Raw genomic sequence first — 19,153 nt, forward strand, 5'->3', positions numbered from 1 at the left:
CTAACCACCTTCAGTTGGTAGTTAATTGGGTTTTTTATGGCAATGGAATAAAAAGAATAAGTTTTTTTTCTTAGCCTAACAACAATACTACATGACTAGTGAAAACCTAAGTACGATAGAGATTATTCAACCGTTAAAAACCGATTGAGAACTGTTTGTGTGCTCAATACAAATAGGGAGCTAAGATCTTCATCTCTTTCCTCCTTCCAACCTCAAACGGCTCCTCTCTCAAAAAATAGTCAAAGAGCCCACCACTTCTAGTTCTCGACCTGAGGAATTACCGGTAGGATCCTCTGGTGCCATCTCGAGATTTCTTCAGTAGGGGTCACACTCTTTGCAAGTTTGTTGTTGGTTGTGTTGAGTTCGGTGATAGGTTTGAAGAGTTATATATTTCATCACAGAAGAGTGTTATATTCAAAGAATATAATCACTCATGAACCTTTTCAATCTTTATTAACATAAAAAGCATGCATAAAATCTTATAGTTTGTTTATTCTTTCATCCTATACAAAATAATTTAAAGCTATTAGATAATATTATGATATATCGAACGTTAATTAATTTTTGTGGTTTTTAAGTGTAGACCCATTTATAAATGTTTCAGTCTAACAATCTTTTACATCGATTTTGACAGATTCGATCATAATCATAAAATATAAAATTATATAGGGTGGGCTAACTCGGGTACAATGAGTACTCGCCTTATTTCGACTTTAGCATGCAACAGGGAGAGAAGGTTTCTGAAGGACCACCGCTCTTTATCAAGTTAGAACCTAAGAGCTGAAGCAGAATCGTTCTAATAAAATTCATTGTGACAGGAATTTTTTCTTTATTTTAAGGATCGGAGTATGATTTCATTCCCTTTCAAATTTAAGGCATCACCTACTTAGAGAGTCTACAGTTAATCTGCATTTTAGAAAAAATTAAGGATCTCTTACTCGCTCTCTTTTTAATAGTACCTTATTAAAACAAATGTGAAAATACAAACGAGAGTACCTCATCAATAAAACCATTTGAAGAATTCTTTAACCTCAGTTTAATCCCTCTCCACTACCCTCTCTATTGTGTAATTCAAACAAACTCGGGACCTCTTTAACCCAGCACTTCTCACTGTTGCTGCAACAACACTCCAATTGTCTACAACAAATTCTCTCATTGTGCTCTAATCACATGAAAAATCTATTTTTTTCCGGAAAAACACGAAATAAAGTCAACGAATGAGTGATGAACAACAAAACATTTCATTCTAAAGCCTTAAAATAACGTCCATCAGTAACCCATTTTATTTGTATAACTATATTACTATACACTAGACATTTACTTATATATATATTATTTGATTTAGATATATGTTTACCAAACCATTTTACTCCAGTGTCCTAACGTACTGTTTGGTCATCGGATTTAATTCTTTCCATTTTACCCAATTCAATAAATTGCTTATTGATTGTCATGTATTCATTTGCATTATTATTCTGGTCTATAACATAATAATTGCACTAAAGATAAAATATTACTTCGAATCAAAGATACTCAAAGAATTAATTTATCTTCGTTAGAATGAAAGTATTTTGTTTCCATACGAGTTGTGTACTCTAGGGGGCAAATTTTATACAGATTATATATGAGATATACGTTCAAGAATAAGTTTTTTGATGTGATATAGTAAGTTTATAATTAATGACTCACGGGAGAGAACTAGAGAAAGCGAATTCGTGATCCTAACAACAACCAAGACAACAAGTTGATATTTCCTTCCAGAGTTATGGTTTCGGTTTTGTGATTCTACTTATTTTTCAGTCCATATATGAGGTTTGTTGCTTTAGATCGTGAAAAACTCTAGAAATAAGTGGCTATTTAAAGATAATATTTTTTGAGGGAGAAAATTGATAAAAAATGAAAAAAGGCCTTTTAGAAGACATTTTTTTTTTTTCTAGTGTCTTTTGCTTTTGTGTTAAAGAATTCATATTTAGCCTATTGATCGAATCTTGTTTAATTAGAATAGTGATAAAGTAACTTCATTCATGCATAAAGTGAATGAGGAAATAGTAGAGCTTAATTTTCATAAAAAGACAGCTAATAGATCGCAATCAAATGTTAACTATATATAGATAGAGAGGAGCTATGCCCATAAATTTTGTATCGACTTTCGTTTTAGGGTGGAAAATAAATAATATGAAAATACTTTTGTGAATCTAACATAAAAAAATAATATATATTACTCATTTGTGAATTCCCCTTTAAAAGCTAACATGGTTTAGATTTAGTAGGTGGGTCATCGCCCCTTATTTTACAGACATAATAATTTTTTAAGAAAAAATCATCAATTTCATAGACATTTTTATTCTTTTTTTTTTCCTCAACGTTAAATGAAAAAAAAGATAAATGGTATTTTTAAAAAATGAGAAAAGACAATAAAATCTTTATGTACAAATAAATCTTCGAAAATAGATTTGATTGAAGATAAATGAATATTCTGAGTCCCTTTTGCATTGTCAAAAAGGACTTATGATAGAAATTTTGTAGTGTTTTCGTTAGTCTTCAGGCCCGGGGGTGAGCTTATCCTTAATCTACTTTTTGCTTCTCTATTTTGCTGTTTTTTGCTGTTTGGTTGTGTGTGCACTCTACTACTTACATTTATACTCGTTACGTAGATTGACCTTAGGTCAAGAGGTTTCTATTTGTACAATACTATGAAACACATATTTCATGTGAGGCAAAGAATTAGTATTATCAATATCCAATAATACATGGCTGACACGCGATTCGAAGTATCTATATTTTCAGATACTTTCCAAATAGTATCTGACACCAATTTGACATATCTATTTCTATGTGTACTTTTTTTTTTAAGAAAAAAGGCAAGTAACTCATCTAATTTTTTTCCAATCTAAAATTAGGCAATCTATTTAAAAAACTCACTACTCGAGTCCGAAACTAAAAGAAAATAATAATAACGGACCCCCTAGACTAGAATCATCTAATCTCCATTTTACATTTGAGTTCCCACAAAATCTACTAATATAAATCATTTGGATATCTTAACAATAAGTTCTCGTTTATCTTCAGACTTCTCTCTCTAATATTCTTCTTCTTCTTTCAATACGATCATTTTCTATTGCATTTATTAACTATTGTACTTCAACATTTTAGATGTGTTTTTTGTATTGTATTTCAGTGTTTGTATTCTATTTTGTGCTATTGTTATTAACTTGTATCTAATTTTTCTATATCCTAGATTTTTTTTAAAGAAAAAATGTATCTTCAACGTATCAATATCTCATTTTTAGAAATATATATATTAAATATATATAAAAAAAATGACACATCCTTAGACGTATCCTTCTTAGTTTTTCTAAAATGACGAATTCCGTATCTATCGTATCCTATCCTGTAGCCGTATGTGTGTATGTGCTTCATAGGTGCAATATATATATATAACCCTTTGCACAAAATGAAGTACATATTTAAAAAAGAAAAAGAAAATGGTTACAAAAAGATCAAATTCTAAATATTTATCAACGCCTAACTTTTTTTAACCATATAAATTTTGAAACTTAACAAAGTAGCTTTCAAAAAATATTTTTGTTTTCAAAATTAAGTTATTTCATCGACATTTCTTAAGAATGATTTTGATCTTTCTTAACTACAATGGTTAATTATTTTTAGCAAATTTAAAAAATAAAGCAATTTTTTTAACCTACTTGTTTTAATTCTCAAAATTTAGCTTGGTCTTTTAAACAATGGGTGAAAAATAGATAAGAATGAAGAAATTTGGAAATGGAAGTAGTGTCGATAGACTAATTTTAAAATAATATAATAATATAAACAATAAATGGTTTCAAACGGGATGTAAATAATTTTGTTTACTAGAAATTACACATAACGAATGAAACAGGAGTTCGAAAATATTATCTTTCTTGCATACTAAAATTCTGATTAAAAAAAATAAACTTCTAAATTCTATTGTTTGAGCAGACTACACTTAGCTTAAATTAGTGTGGGAATTGTGATTGAACAATATGACTGGGTTGGAGGATTCAAACTTTTGAACTCTTTAATTATATATATATATATCATTATCAAATTTGCTCTATAGATATGTGTGTGTGATCAGGTCGTCATGATCCATTTTAGGTTAAATCTCTTTTAATTCCTAAACTTTCATAGATGTAACAATTTAGTCCCAAAACTTTTGTTTGTAATGATTTAGAAATCTCCTTTCAATTTTATAAAATTATAAAGCTTTCTTTTAATTATTCTTTTTCTAATCATAAAGCTTTTCTAATTATTCTTATTAATATTCTTTATTAACCTATCATATCTTCATATATTTATTTTTCATTTTTTATATATATTATTGTTTATTAAATTATATTTTCTTATATTATTTCATTAATATTAAATTATTCGTGTTAAACCTTAATTAATTATATAAATGATTAAGTATTATTATAACATTCATTAAACCTATTAATTGATTAATTTTAAATAAAAATTACTGACTTTAAAATATTTATGATTAAAATTATTAATTTTTTAACTATTTATTTTAATTATTTTGAATGATTTATTGTTTAATTAATTATATATTACAGTTAACATGTTTAATTTCATAAGTTAAATTAAATATTATTTTTTTCATAAAATTCTGATAGCATTTTTCATGCACAACTAAACAACGTTATCTTTGAATCTAGACACCCTATTCCTAAGCATTGTATTCTCAGACATCTTTTTTTTAATTTTAAAATTTGGCTTGATTTTTGTTAATTACTAATAAAAAGTAGATAACAAAAGAAGAAATTTGGAGTGAACATAGCTTCTATGAGTTTAATTTTTTAAAAAATAATCAATAATTTCAAATGAGACCTAAAATGTGTAAATCAAAAGTGGAACCTTTTAAGTTATAATTTTTTTTTCTTTTTGACCATTTGCGAATGAAAGGATAACTTTTTTTCATTAAATCTAAAAAGACAATGAGAATCTTTATAACTTCAAGAAAAAGATATTATGTATAGCAAGGTCTTATTTAAGTGCATTTGTAGCAGCAGTTTCATAACCAGTGATAAAAGTAGTGTGAATAAGTCAATTGCAATGCCTCTTAAAAGTGTTTAAATCAAAATGCAAACCACTAGTATATCCTCATCTAGAGTAGTACGTTTTTGTTATTTAACAACCACAAAGAAACCCTTTTGTTTGTTTATAGCAAAAATATTTCAATCTATAGCAACACTTGTGTGTGGTTTAGAAAAGCAACAAAAAGCTTCCCATTGCACAATATTGACATCCTCAATAGCGCAATTCAAGCATTTGATTTTAACAATTTAATTTCCTAAGATCTATGTCTAGGGTCATTATTATTGCATACATGCAATTTCAATACAAAACCTTGTTGACCATTTAAAATTAAAATAAAAATTCTCTAAATAAATAAAACATTACCAAGACCATTTTATAAAAAAGCCAAATAAACTTTAAGTTTGGATCTTAAACTTTAATTTAAAAAGAAACATTTAAATTTAAGGCTATTAAACTCAATTGTTCTCATTACACATAGTTCAAAACATTTTGAAAACATGATACTTAAGCAAAAGCACTGGTCTGATGGCACCATCAATAGATCTCTTTGTCAAACATTTGTACATTCCTTCTTTTATCTGAAAAAACATTTAAAGGCAGAGGGGGAGAGGGGAGAGGGAGAAGGAGGGAGGGCGAGGGAGAGGGGGGTGGAGGAGAGGAGGAGGGAGAGCGAGGAGGAGAGGGGGTAGGAGAGGAGGTATAGAAGGGGGAGAGGGGCGAGGAGGGGACGAGGAGGGCAGGAGGGGGAGAAGGGGGAGGGAAGAGCGAGAAGAGGAGGTCGGAGGGAGGAAGGAGGGAAGAAGGGAGACGTAGGAGGAGGAGGAGGAGGGAGGAGGAGGGGAGGGAGGAGAGAGGGGAGAGGGAGGGGGAAGAGGGGGAAGGAGAGCAGGGCAGGAGGGAGAGAGTGAGGGAAGACGAGAGGCAAGAAGAGGAGTGAAAAGAAGGGAGAGAGAGGAGGAGGAGGGAGGTAGAGAGAGAGAGAAAGAGAGGGGGGAGGGGGAGGGATAGAAGAAGGAGGAGGGGCTGAGATGGAAGAGAGGAAGAGAGAAGGGGAGAGGGAGGGGGGAGAACTATTAGGTCATAGATTGAAGTGGGGAGAGAGAGAATGAAAGAGGGAGGTGATAGGGTGTAGATAAACAATAAGATCATTTTATTTTAACTTTTTTTTTCTTTTTTGTATTAATGTATAATAATGCAACTTTTGAAAGTTAGAGGAATTTTTGCAACACAGTATAGATAGTTTTAAGGGTATTTTTTAAAAACTTTTAAAAGTTAAGGGGTATTTTAAAAAAACAAAGTACTAATAGTTTTCATCTTAAAACTAACCATTAGATTATTTTTGAACTAGTTTTGAAAATTTAAGGGTATTTCCAAACATTTGAAAGTTTATGGTATTTTTTACACAAATAAAAAATTTAAGCGCATTTTATATAATTTAGGTAAAAAAAGTTACTCACACATATTTATGTATTTTTTTAAAATTAAATAAATAGAAAAAGAAATCAGAATAGTGACTCACACAATTTTGTTTTTCTTTTTTCAATGAAAAATAGCTAGGTCAGGCTAAATCCATCTTTGAGCATTCTATCAAAATATCGTCCAATCTTAATTTGTCATGCATCAAATTCTTTTTACATCTTTCTCTTAAATATTTTGATTCTTCGAGTGTGTATGTGTTTGTGATGAGATTCATATGGATAGGGATAGGAGATGAAATCAAGAAACATTAATTAATGATTTCATCTTATCCAAGTGATCTCATCATACACTTACTTCTCCATATATATATATATATATATATATATATAATGGAGGTTGGCAATTGAGCATTAGTACTCACACCTTGAGAAGAAGAAGAAAACTCACTCTCACTCTCACTCTCACTCTCTCTCTCTTCATCTAAAATGAGTATCCCTAGGTATGCAGGATTCAAGAACCAATCAGAAGGGAAGTATCTTCAATACCTTCCTGAAGGTCACCTTAAGGGTAACCTACAATACTCCTCTAATATCGTTGTGAGTTTGTTGACAAAGTTCGCGTTGGAGCCAGCTAAGAAGAGCAGATATTGGCACATAAGATGTTGCTACAACAACAAGTACTTGGCCTCCTCCAACGACCACAATCGCTTGGTTACTCCGTCTGTTAGCAAGCCCACTGAAGATGAATCCTCACATCCATGCACATTGTTTAATATCGTCCCTGGTCCTACTCCAGGGACTTACTATTTAGTGGATGTGTTGCTTCAAACCTATGTATGCCGATGTACCACTAGCAAAATTCACCAGAATTGCCTCACAACTAGATATGACGTCATTGAAAAACACTCCGACAAACTCCATATGTTTACGGACTTTGAAAACTTCATCGTACTCCCCAAACATGTCGCGTTTAAGGGCGACAATGGATTGTTTCTCGCTGCCTTTTGGTATAACGATTGGCCATATCTGCAGTTCAATTCCGATGACATTGGAAGCCCGTGGGTAGGCAACGAAGTTTTCAACGTGGGTGATGGAACTATCCGAATAAAAAATGATTATTTTAACAAGTTTTGGATACGTAATCCAAACTGGATCTTGGCTGACACAGACGACACGACTGCGAACGACAAGAACACCTTGTTCTGGCCAGTCAAGATTTCTAAGAACAAAGTGGCGCTTCGAAGCCTTGGCAATGACATGTACTGCAGGAGATACACTGCTGATGGTAAGGTGGATTGTCTCAACTCTCGTGTCCCATCTATTATTAAAGAGGCAGAATTTGAGATCGTTGAGCCTATTATTTCAAGGGAAATCTATAATTGTAAGTATCGAACCATGGATGCCAGAGTGTATGATGAAACGATAGTAACAATGGCAATTGAGGAAGCTGTCAACGGCAGCACGAAGGAGGCGACTATGGCACTAAGTTTCAAGTACACAGAGGAAAGAACTAAATCTTGGGAATCTGTACTGAGCATGAGTATGAATGTGAAGACTTCCGTCACAGCCGGGATTCCTGAAATTGCACAAGCTGGGATTGAAATCAACCTCCATTTTGATGCGAGTTACACGTGGGGCGAAACTATTTCAGAAACTAAAGAAGTGACGGAAACATACACTGTTACTGTACCAGAAAAAACAAGGATGAAGGTGACTCTTCTTGCAACTAAGGCCAAAACCGATGTTCCATTTTCCTACACCCGACGAGATGTTCTCAGGAACGGAAAAAGAGTTACTACAGAGTGTGATGATGGTCTTTTCGTTGGAGCCAATACCTACAAAGTTGTATATGAAAACAAGGCTCTGCCTCTCTGATCACTCTACAATATCCTTCATGGAATCGGTCAATAATGTGGATTACGTGTCTCCGTGTGTTTCTCTTTCTTTTACTTTTCAGTGTGTATAGCTTTATCTCTTGTGTTGGATAAAGCTTGATATAAATAAATGTCTAAGTTAATACCATGCTAAAATATAGCCTTCTATTTTATTTTATTTTATTTTATCATTTTTATCTTATTTTAGACAAATTAAGAACTTCTGAATACATATTTCTTTCATTGTGGTTTTCCCACATTGGTAATGATAGCTATCCAACTACAAACAAGTGTCTCAATGTCTCAATTGAAGTGTCTAAGCTTACTCCCTACCTCAAATGCATTCATACATATAAAACAATACGCGTCATGAATGCCTTTAATACAAACACTACAGGAAGGAGGAGTCATCTTCCTAAAAAATGATTTTTTTATTTTATTTTATTTTTTTTCAATTTAGCTGACACAACAACACAAACTAAAAAAATTACTTAACTTATTTCATGACCATTCAAGATGACAACTGATTAGTACAAGTATAAGCAAGCTTTACTCTTAGGACCTTAAACAAAAAAAAATATTCAAACTCAAGACTATTATTCTATCCAATGTTTATGGCAGATTATCTAATATACAGATTCAAAACAAATCATAGACAATTATCAAAACAAGTACAAGCAAGCTTTACTCTTAGGACCTTAAACAAAAAAAAAACAGATTCATTTTTTCCTCTTAAAAGTTCATATTATCCTAAAGAAATTGAACTTTTTTTTTTTTTTGAACGTCCAATATATCTCTTAATAATCATAAAAGAAATTCACAAAGATCAGAAATGAACCATATAAGACTTGACTTGATCTCTATGCTATAATATTTTATCTAGTTAGTCAAAATTACTCTTGAACCTACCTTGTAACTTTTTATCTGTGAGAGTTTAGAACCTAATTTAGATGGCAAAACAGAATGCACAAACAATCAGCAGAATAAATCGAAAGCAATAAAGAACGAACACCAAGATATATAGTGGTTCGATCAATTTGGTCTACATCCACTTTGAGAACCAACTTGAATCAGTTTTATTACGAGCAATGAGGAATTTACAATTACAGATAATCAAAATAATCACCAATCTGTAATTTTGATATCCACTGATATCGACAGATCTGCACACGACATTGCCTCTGAAACCGAGAACAACCCACTGAAAAACAGCCCAAGTAAAGTGCATTACCCGCCTCTGACCGACGAACTTAGTGCAGACTCGCACTTCCTCTGTCGCTGATGACCCGCGAACCCACATGCTGAATCGGAACCCACCGTAACCCACACGTCCGCCCAGACTAGACCGGACACCTGCGTGGACACCCACACTTGAATGCTGTCAGACACCCACCTGTGGATGATGAGTACCCACGCCAGACAGCCACCTGACGCTGACTCTCTGCTGCTGACGTCAACGGCAGACGAAAAGATGAACGCCGATACTGTCTCTCTCTCTCGGTGGTCTGCGTGCAGATGTCAAAAACGGATGCCCCTCTCTTCCTCAAAGTGTTTCACTACTATCAGCCCTAAACACAAAGAAGATGAGTTTATTTACAATATTGTCATTTTTTCATAATTACAAGAATGCCACCGAGCCTTTAATTTCACCAAAAAACCCAATAAGCCCACTTAAATTCCTTGTTATTTTCTACAAATCTCCTTCATAACAAGAATATTCTAAGATTTAATGGACTGCTTAGAAAAAATATATGAGCATGTGATAATATGTCTGAAGCATGTTAATGTATGAGCATGATTTGGAATTTTATGAGGTATATTAAAAGTACGATTGGGCATGACCCTAAATTATGAGTTAAGCTACACTACTACGGGAATGTCTTAAAGTTAGGTGAAAGTTGGAGCATTTCATTGATGTGCTTATTTATGTGATTTATTATGAAAGTATGTAGGCTATATGATGTATTATGGAATTTCAAATGTTTGATTGTTTACATGAGTTAGTGCTTGAAAGTGATGTACTAGAGTGGATCCATTAATACTAGATTAATTACATATGTTGATGTTAATTAACATGATCTTGATTAGGAGATTTTAGAGGATTCATGATTATGTGAATGTTATATGTAATATGAAGTTAGATGCAATCTCTTTTCCTTTCCAGACTATGTAACTGCATGAAAGTGATGCACGTCCAAGGGCACTAGTACATGAAAGAGATGTTCTAGGGCTGGTGTGTATGAAAGTGATACATACCAAGAGGGTACTGGGGTGTACGTAAGAGGTGCACGCTCAGTGGGTTATGTGTATACGAAAGAGGTATATACATAACCATGTGTACGAAAGAGGTACGAATCCCTACATTTATAGAGAGGATCTGGGGTGTACGAAAGAGGTACATACCCAATGGGTTATGTGTATACGAAAGAGGTGCATACATAACCAGGTGTACAAAAGAGGTATATACTATGTGGGTTAGATGTATACGAAAGAGGTGTATACATAACCAGGTGTACGAAAGAGGTACATACTCAGTGGGTTATGTGTATACGAAAGAGGTGCATACATAACCAGGTGTACGAAAGAGGTACACATTCAGTGGGTTATGTGTATACGAAAGAGGTGTATACATAACCACGTGTACGGAAGAGGTACACATTATGTGGGTTATGTGTATACGAAAGAGGTGTATGCATAACCATGTGTACGTAAGAGATATTGTTTCCTTCGGGATTCACCAGAGGTTGTAGGTCCTACGAGACTTACTAGAGGTAGTGGACATACTTAACTATAGTATGATAGAAATAAGTTTTTCATGTATGTATGTGTCCCATGAGGACTAGAGTAATTTATATGTTCCCCTAGAGGTAGGTATCTAGAGGACATAGATGCCTAGCCTGACCCAAGTAGTGGGGTTACTTACTGAGTATTTTTATACTCACTCTTTCTCATGTTTATGTTTCAGGTAAGAGTAGGGACACTCTGGCGAATGACAAGCGGAATCCGTGATCGAGTCACTGGGACCAGTTTTATGCTTCCGCTCATGATGTTTAGATTTCTTTCATGTTTTTCCACTTTCAATCTTCATGTTTGAAACTTACTGATTAGTATTCGTTTCCAAACTTTTACAATTTTCTAGACTCATTAAATTTCTAATTATGATTTATGGGTACCCTGGTATTTGATTTTTACATAGTTTTAATGAAAATATTTTATTTGACTTTATTTATTTAGCATTTATTTCGCTATGAAAATGTATCATTTTAAATTCTATGCACGCATGTGTATAGTAACGTCCTAGCTCGAGTCCTAGGGAGTCGGGTCGTTACACACTCCTTCCCCAAAGAAGGGGTTAGTAGATAAATTACTCCCTTAAGGGCTGATTTCGGGTCTTGAGAAATGTAGCGCAACACCCTCTCCTGGCCCGAGAGGGGTTTAGTCATATTGGGACTACCATCTATTGTTCATTAGAGGAATCAGTGGTACTTAAAGAAGTTAAATGTAACCACAGGGGCAAAAAGGTAATTTGGCCCAACTGTACTTACGAGCAATTTGTGAAGGGTTATCGTACTGTTGATTGGTTATATCCAATAGACATAGAAATATACCTGTAGTGCGAAGAGTGCAATTGTTGGTCTTAAGTGAAGTATCCGACAGTTAACGGATGGTGGATAATGTAATTAAAGAGTTTAATTAATTATTCACATACCGTTGGAGCTTCAAGCCACAAGTCCATAAAGTTCCCTTGGCAGTTAAAAAGGATTTACTTGACAATTAGTTTTTGGGTTAATTTGAAATGTTCAAATTAATAAGAGTGAATTTAATTATATATGATTCAATTATATATGATATAATTGTTATAATGTATTTGATACTTTATAGTTTAGTTAGAGGAAATAAATATATTTTCTATGAATGTGATTCATAGCTGTTAAATTTTATATTAAATGCCATAAAAAAAAAAAAAAAACTATAGTTTATATTGTATATGATACAATATTAAAACTACTAGTTATAAATATAATATGATAAGTTGGTTATCATATTTATTTATATTATTTTATTATTTTGAATAATGAATCATATTTTCTCTCTAACCACCTTAGGGGGTAGTTCATTGATTTTTTATGGCAAATAGAATAAAAAGAAATAATTTTTTTTTTCTTCCTAACAAAATCTACATGACAAGTGAAAACCTATACGATAGAGATTATTCACTAAACGATTGAGAACTTTGCAATACAATAGGAAGTCTTCAATCTTCTTCCTCCTCCAAACTCAACACCGTCCTTAAAAAAATAGTCAGAGTCCACCACTCCTAGGTTCTCACCCTGAGAATACTGGGGACTCCCTCTGGTTGTGTCCTCATACTTTTGGTTCGAGATTTCTTGAAGAGGGTCTTCAAGTTTGTTGTTGTTTGTTGAGTTCGTGATAGTTCAAGGGTTGTACAAGAAGAAGTGTTCTTCAAAGATATAATCTCTTGAACCTTTTTCTTTCTTAAAAAGCATGCTGTAATTTTTCTTATAGTTTGTTTATTCTTTCATCCTATACAAAATAATTTAAAGCTATTAGATAATATTATGATATATCGAACGTTAATTAATTTTTGTGGTTTTTAAGTGTAGACCCATTTATAAATGTTTCAGTCTAACAATCTTTTACATCGATTTTGACAGATTCGATCATAATCATAAAATATAAAATTATATAGGGTGGGCTAACTCGGGTACAATGAGTACTCGCCTTATTTCGACTTTAGCATGCAACAGGGAGAGAAGGTTTCTGAAGGACCACCGCTCTTTATCAAGTTAGAACCTAAGAGCTGAAGCAGAATCGTTCTAATAAAATTCATTGTGACAGGAATTTTTTCTTTATTTTAAGGATCGGAGTATGATTTCATTCCCTTTCAAATTTAAGGCATCACCTACTTAGAGAGTCTACAGTTAATCTGCATTTTAGAAAAAATTAAGGATCTCTTACTCGCTCTCTTTTTAATAGTACCTTATTAAAACAAATGTGAAAATACAAACGAGAGTACCTCATCAATAAAACCATTTGAAGAATTCTTTAACCTCAGTTTAATCCCTCTCCACTACCCTCTCTATTGTGTAATTCAAACAAACTCGGGACCTCTTTAACCCAGCACTTCTCACTGTTGCTGCAACAACACTCCAATTGTCTACAACAAATTCTCTCATTGTGCTCTAATCACATGAAAAATCTATTTTTTTCCGGAAAAACACGAAATAAAGTCAACGAATGAGTGATGAACAACAAAACATTTCATTCTAAAGCCTTAAAATAGTCATCACGTAAACCCATTTTATTTGTATATATATTACTATACACTAGACCATTTATTATATATATATTATTTTGATTTAGATATATGTTTAAAACCATTTTTACTCAGTTCTACGTATGTTTGGTCATCGGATTTAATTCTTTCCATTTTACCCAATTCAATAAATTGCTTATTGATTGTCATGTATTCATTTGCATTATTATTCTGGTCTATAACATAATAATTGCACTAAAGATAAAATATTACTTCGAATCAAAGATACTCAAAGAATTAATTTATCTTCGTTAGAATGAAAGTATTTTGTTTCCATACGAGTTGTGTACTCTAGGGGGCAAATTTTATACAGATTATATATGAGATATACGTTCAAGAATAAGTTTTTTGATGTGATATAGTAAGTTTATAATTAATGACTCACGGGAGAGAACTAGAGAAAGCGAATTCGTGATCCTAACAACAACCAAGACAACAAGTTGATATTTCCTTCCAGAGTTATGGTTTCGGTTTTGTGATTCTACTTATTTTTCAGTCCATATATGAGGTTTGTTGCTTTAGATCGTGAAAAACTCTAGAAATAAGTGGCTATTTAAAGATAATATTTTTTGAGGGAGAAAATTGATAAAAAATGAAAAAAGGCCTTTTAGAAGACATTTTTTTTTTTTCTAGTGTCTTTTGCTTTTGTGTTAAAGAATTCATATTTAGCCTATTGATCGAATCTTGTTTAATTAGAATAGTGATAAAGTAACTTCATTCATGCATAAAGTGAATGAGGAAATAGTAGAGCTTAATTTTCATAAAAAGACAGCTAATAGATCGCAATCAAATGTTAACTATATATAGATAGAGAGGAGCTATGCCCATAAATTTTGTATCGACTTTCGTTTTAGGGTGGAAAATAAATAATATTGAAAATACTTTGTGTAGATTAACTAAAAAAATATATATATTACTCATTTGTGAATTCCCCTTTAAAAGCTAACATGGTTAGATTTATAGTGGGTCATCGCCCCTTATTTACAGACATAATAATTTTTAAGAAAAAAATCATCAATTTCATAGACATTTTTATTCTTTTTTTTTCCTCAACGTTAATGAAAAAAAAGATAAATGGTATTTTTAAAAAAATAGAAAAGACAATAAAATTCTTTATGTACAAATAAAATCTTCGAAATAGATTTGATTGAAGATAAATGATATTCTGAGTCCCCTTTTGCATTGTCAAAAAGGACTTATGATAGAAATTTTGTAGTGTTTTCGTTAGTCTTCAGGCCCGGGGGTGAGCTTATCCTTAATTACTTTTTGCTTCTCTATTTCGTGCTGTTTGGTTTGTGTGTGCACTCTACTACTTACATTTATTTCGTTACGTAGATTGACCTTAGGTCAAGAGGTTCTATTTGTACAATACTATGAAAGCACATATGTGAGGCAAAGAATTAGTATTATCATTCCAGATAATACTGTGACACGCGATTCGAAGTATCTATATTTTCAGATACTTTCCAAATACGTATCTGACACGCAATTTGACATATCTATTTCTATGGTACTTTTTTTTTTTAAGAAAAAAGGCAAGTAACTCATCTAATTTTTTCCAATCTAAAATTAGGCAATCTATTTAAAAACTCACTACTCGAGTCCGAAACTAAAAGAAAAATAATAATAACGGACCCCCTGACTAGAATCATCTAATCTCCATTTTACATTTGAGTTCCCACAAAATTACTAAAATATAAATCATTTGGATATCTTCAACAATAAGTTCTTCGTTTATCTTCAGACTTCTCTCTCTAATATTCTTCTTCTTCTTTGCAATACGTGTCACTTTTCTATTGCATTTTATTAACTATTGTACTTCAACATTTTAGATGTTGTTTTTTTGTATTGTATTTCAGTGTTTGTATTCTATTTTGTGCTATTATTATTAACGTGTATGCTAAATTTATCTATATCCTAGATTTTTTTAATGAAAAAACTGTATCTTCAACGTATTAATATCCTCATTTTTTAGAAATATATATAAAAAAAATGACACATACTTAGACGTATCTGTATCTTAGATTTTTTAGAAATTAACGAATTGTCGTATCTGATCGTATCCGTATCCTGTAGCCGTATCTGTGTCTGTGCTTCATAGGTACAATATATTAAATAACACCTTTGCACAAAAGGAAGTACATATTTAAAAAAGAAAAAAGAAAAAATGGTTACAAAAAATGATCTAAAATTCAAAATATTTATCAAACGCCTAACTTTGTTTAACCATATAAATTTTGAGAACTAAAAAAAATAGCTTTCAAAAAGTTATTTTTGTTTTTGAAAATTAAGTCTATTTCATCAACATTTCTTAGAATGATTTTCATTTTTCTTAACTACAATGGTTAAATTTTTAGAAAATTTAAAAAATAAAAGCAATTTTTTTAAACCTACTTGTTTTAGTTCTCAAAATTTAGCTTGGTCTTTTAAACCACGGGTGAAAAATAGATAAGAAATGAAGAAATTTGGAAGTGAAAATAGTGTCGATAGACTTAATTTTAAAATAATAATAATAATAATAATAATAACAACAATAAAATGGTTTCGTAACGAGATGTAAATAATTTTTGTTTACCAGAAATTACACATAGACGAATGAAACAGGGGTTCGAAAATATTATCTTTCTTGCATACTAAAATTTCTAATTAAAAAACAATAAACTTCTAAATTCTATTGTTTGAGCAGACTACAACTTAGCTTAAATTAGTGTGGGAAATTGTGATTGAACAATATGACTGGGTTTGGAGGATTCAAACCTTTGAACTTCTTAATTGTATATATATATATATTATCAAATTTGACTCTATATATATGTGTGTGATCAGGTCGTCATGATCCATTTTAAGTTAAAATCTCTTTTAATTCCTAAACTTTCATAGATGTAACAATTTAGTCCCAAAACTTTTGTTTGTAATGATTTAGAAATCGTCCTTTTAATTTTATAAAATTATAAAGCTTTCTTTTAATTATTCTTTTTCTAATCATAAAGCTTTTCTAATTATGCTTTAATAATATTCTTTATTAACCTATCATATCTTCATTTTTTTTTCATTTTTTATATAATATATTGTTTATTAAATTATATTTTCTTATATTACTTAATTAATATTAAATTATTCGTGTTAAACTTAATTAATTATAAAAATGATTAAGTATTATACTATAACTAATATGACATTCATTAAACCTATTAATGGATTAATTTTAATGAGAAATTACTCAACTTTAAAATATTTATGATTAAAATTATTACTTATTCTTAATTATTTATTTTATCAATATATTTGAATGATTTATTGTTTAATTAATTAGCATTTTCTGTATTTATAAATAAGTTGCTCATTTTCTTTTATTTGAAACCACCTTAATAGTTCTCTATTTTCCTTTCTTTTTTCCACCCTCTCTCCTTTGGTGTCCTCTTGATCCCCTTCTTTGTTTTCCTTCGTCCATTCTTTGTTGTTATTTATTTTGTTGGTTCATATTAACTATTTGAATTTTATTTGTCCAAAAGGAAAAAACCTCCTCTTTCAAAAACAGTATATATTACACTATAACAAAAAGAAAAAAAAAAAAAAAAAGGAAATACACATAATATAATTAGCTTGGAATGACACATGACACGATTAGCTTGAAATGACATATAGTTGTGGTCGGATTTGATCGACTTTTGGGTTCGACTTTAATGATTTTTAAACTCATGATTGCATATGATTACATAGTTTGACCTCAGTAGTCAAATTAGTTAACGAAGATTTTAAGTACTCATCATTTTCTTTAAATTTTTTTCAGATAAAAGAAGGAATGTAACAAATGTTTGACAAAGAGATCTATTGATGGTGCCATCAGACTAGTGAAACGTTTTTGCTTAAGTATCATGTTTTCAAAATGTTTTAAACATTGTATAATGAGAACAATTGAGTTTAATAGCCTTAAATTTAAATGTTTCTTTTTAAATTAAAGTTTTAAGATCCAAACTTAAAGTTTATTTGGCTTTTTTATAAAATGGTCTTGGTAATGTTTTATTTATTTAGAGAATTTTTATTTTAAGTTTTAAATGGTCAACAAGGTTTGTATTGAAATTGCATGTATGCAATAATAATGACCCTAGACATAGATCTTAGGAAATTAAATTGTTAAAATCAAATGCTTGAATTGCTATTGAGGATGTCAATATTGTGCAATGGGAAGCTTTTTGTTGCTTTTCTAAACTACACACAAAGTGTTGCTATAGATTGAAATATTTTTGCTATAAACAAACAAAAGGGTTTCTTTGTGGTTGTTAAATAACAAAAACGTACTACTCTAGATGAGGATATACTAGTGGTTTGCATTTTGATTTAAACACTTTTAAGAGGCATTGCAATTGACTTATTCACACTACTTTTATCACTGGTTATGAAACTGCTGCTACAAAGCACTTAAATAAGACCTTGCTATACATAATATCTTTTTCTTGAAGTTATAAAGATTCTCATTGTCTTTTCAGATTTAATGAAAAAAAGTTATCCTTTCATTCGCAAATGGTCAAAAGAAAAAAAAATTATAACTTAAAAGGTTCCACTTTTGATTTACACATTTTAGGTCCCATTTAGAAATTATTTGATTATTTTTTTAAAAAAAATTAAACTCATAGAAGCTATGTTCACCTCCAAATTTCTTCTTTGTTATCTACTTTTTATCAGTAATTAACAAAAATCAAGCCAAATTTTAAAAATTAAAAAAAAGATGTCTGAGAATACAATGCTTAGGAATAGGGTGTCTAGATCAAAGATAACGTTGTTTAGTTGTGCATGAAAAATGCTATCAGAATTTTATGAAAAAATAATATTTATATTTAACTTATGAAATTAAACATGTAACTGTAATATATAATTAATTAAAAAATAAATCATTCAAATATATTGATAAAATAAATAATTAAGAATAATAATAATTTTAATCATAAATATTTTAAAGTTGAGTAATTTTCATTAAAATTAATCAATTAATAGGTTTAATGAATGTCATATTAGTATAGTATAATACTTAATTATTTTTATAATTAATTAGGTTTAACACGAATAATTAATTTAATGAAATATATAAGAAAATATAATTTAATAAACAATATATTATATAAAAAATGAAAAAAATATATGAAGATATGATAGGTTAATAAAGAATAATTAGAAAAGCTTTATGATTAGAAAAAGATAATTAAAGAAAGCTTTATAATTTTATAAAATTGAAAGGACGATTTCTAAATCATTACAAACAAAAGTTTTGGGACTAATTGTTAATATCTATGAAAGTTTAGGAATTAAAAGAGATTTTAACCTAAAATGGATCATGACGACCTGATCACACACACATATCTATAGAGTCAAATTTGATAATATATATATATATATATATATATAACGATTAGAGTTCAAAAGTTTGAATCCTCCCAACCAGTCAT

General features: G+C 30.7%; 1 protein-coding gene across 1 annotated transcript; it reads left to right on the forward strand.

Moving 5' to 3' along the window:
* The first annotated feature begins 6,986 nt into the window (after nt 1-6,986).
* On the forward strand, nt 6,987-8,375 carry LOC120090546. The gene has a single exon (XM_039048272.1). It carries the CDS (start codon nt 6,987-6,989, stop codon nt 8,373-8,375), a length of 1,389 nt encoding a protein of 462 aa, XP_038904200.1.
* The last annotated feature ends 10,778 nt before the right edge of the window (nt 8,376-19,153 follow it).

Source organism: Benincasa hispida, chromosome 11 (assembly GCF_009727055.1).
Source record: "Benincasa hispida cultivar B227 chromosome 11, ASM972705v1, whole genome shotgun sequence".
In the NCBI taxonomy this organism is placed as follows: Eukaryota; Viridiplantae; Streptophyta; class Magnoliopsida; order Cucurbitales; family Cucurbitaceae; genus Benincasa; species Benincasa hispida.

Excerpts from the sequence above, each read along its gene's own strand:
- LOC120090546 (XM_039048272.1), top strand. The coding sequence starts at position 6,987 with ATGAGTATCCCTAGGTATGCAGGATTCAAGAACCAATCAGAAGGGAAG.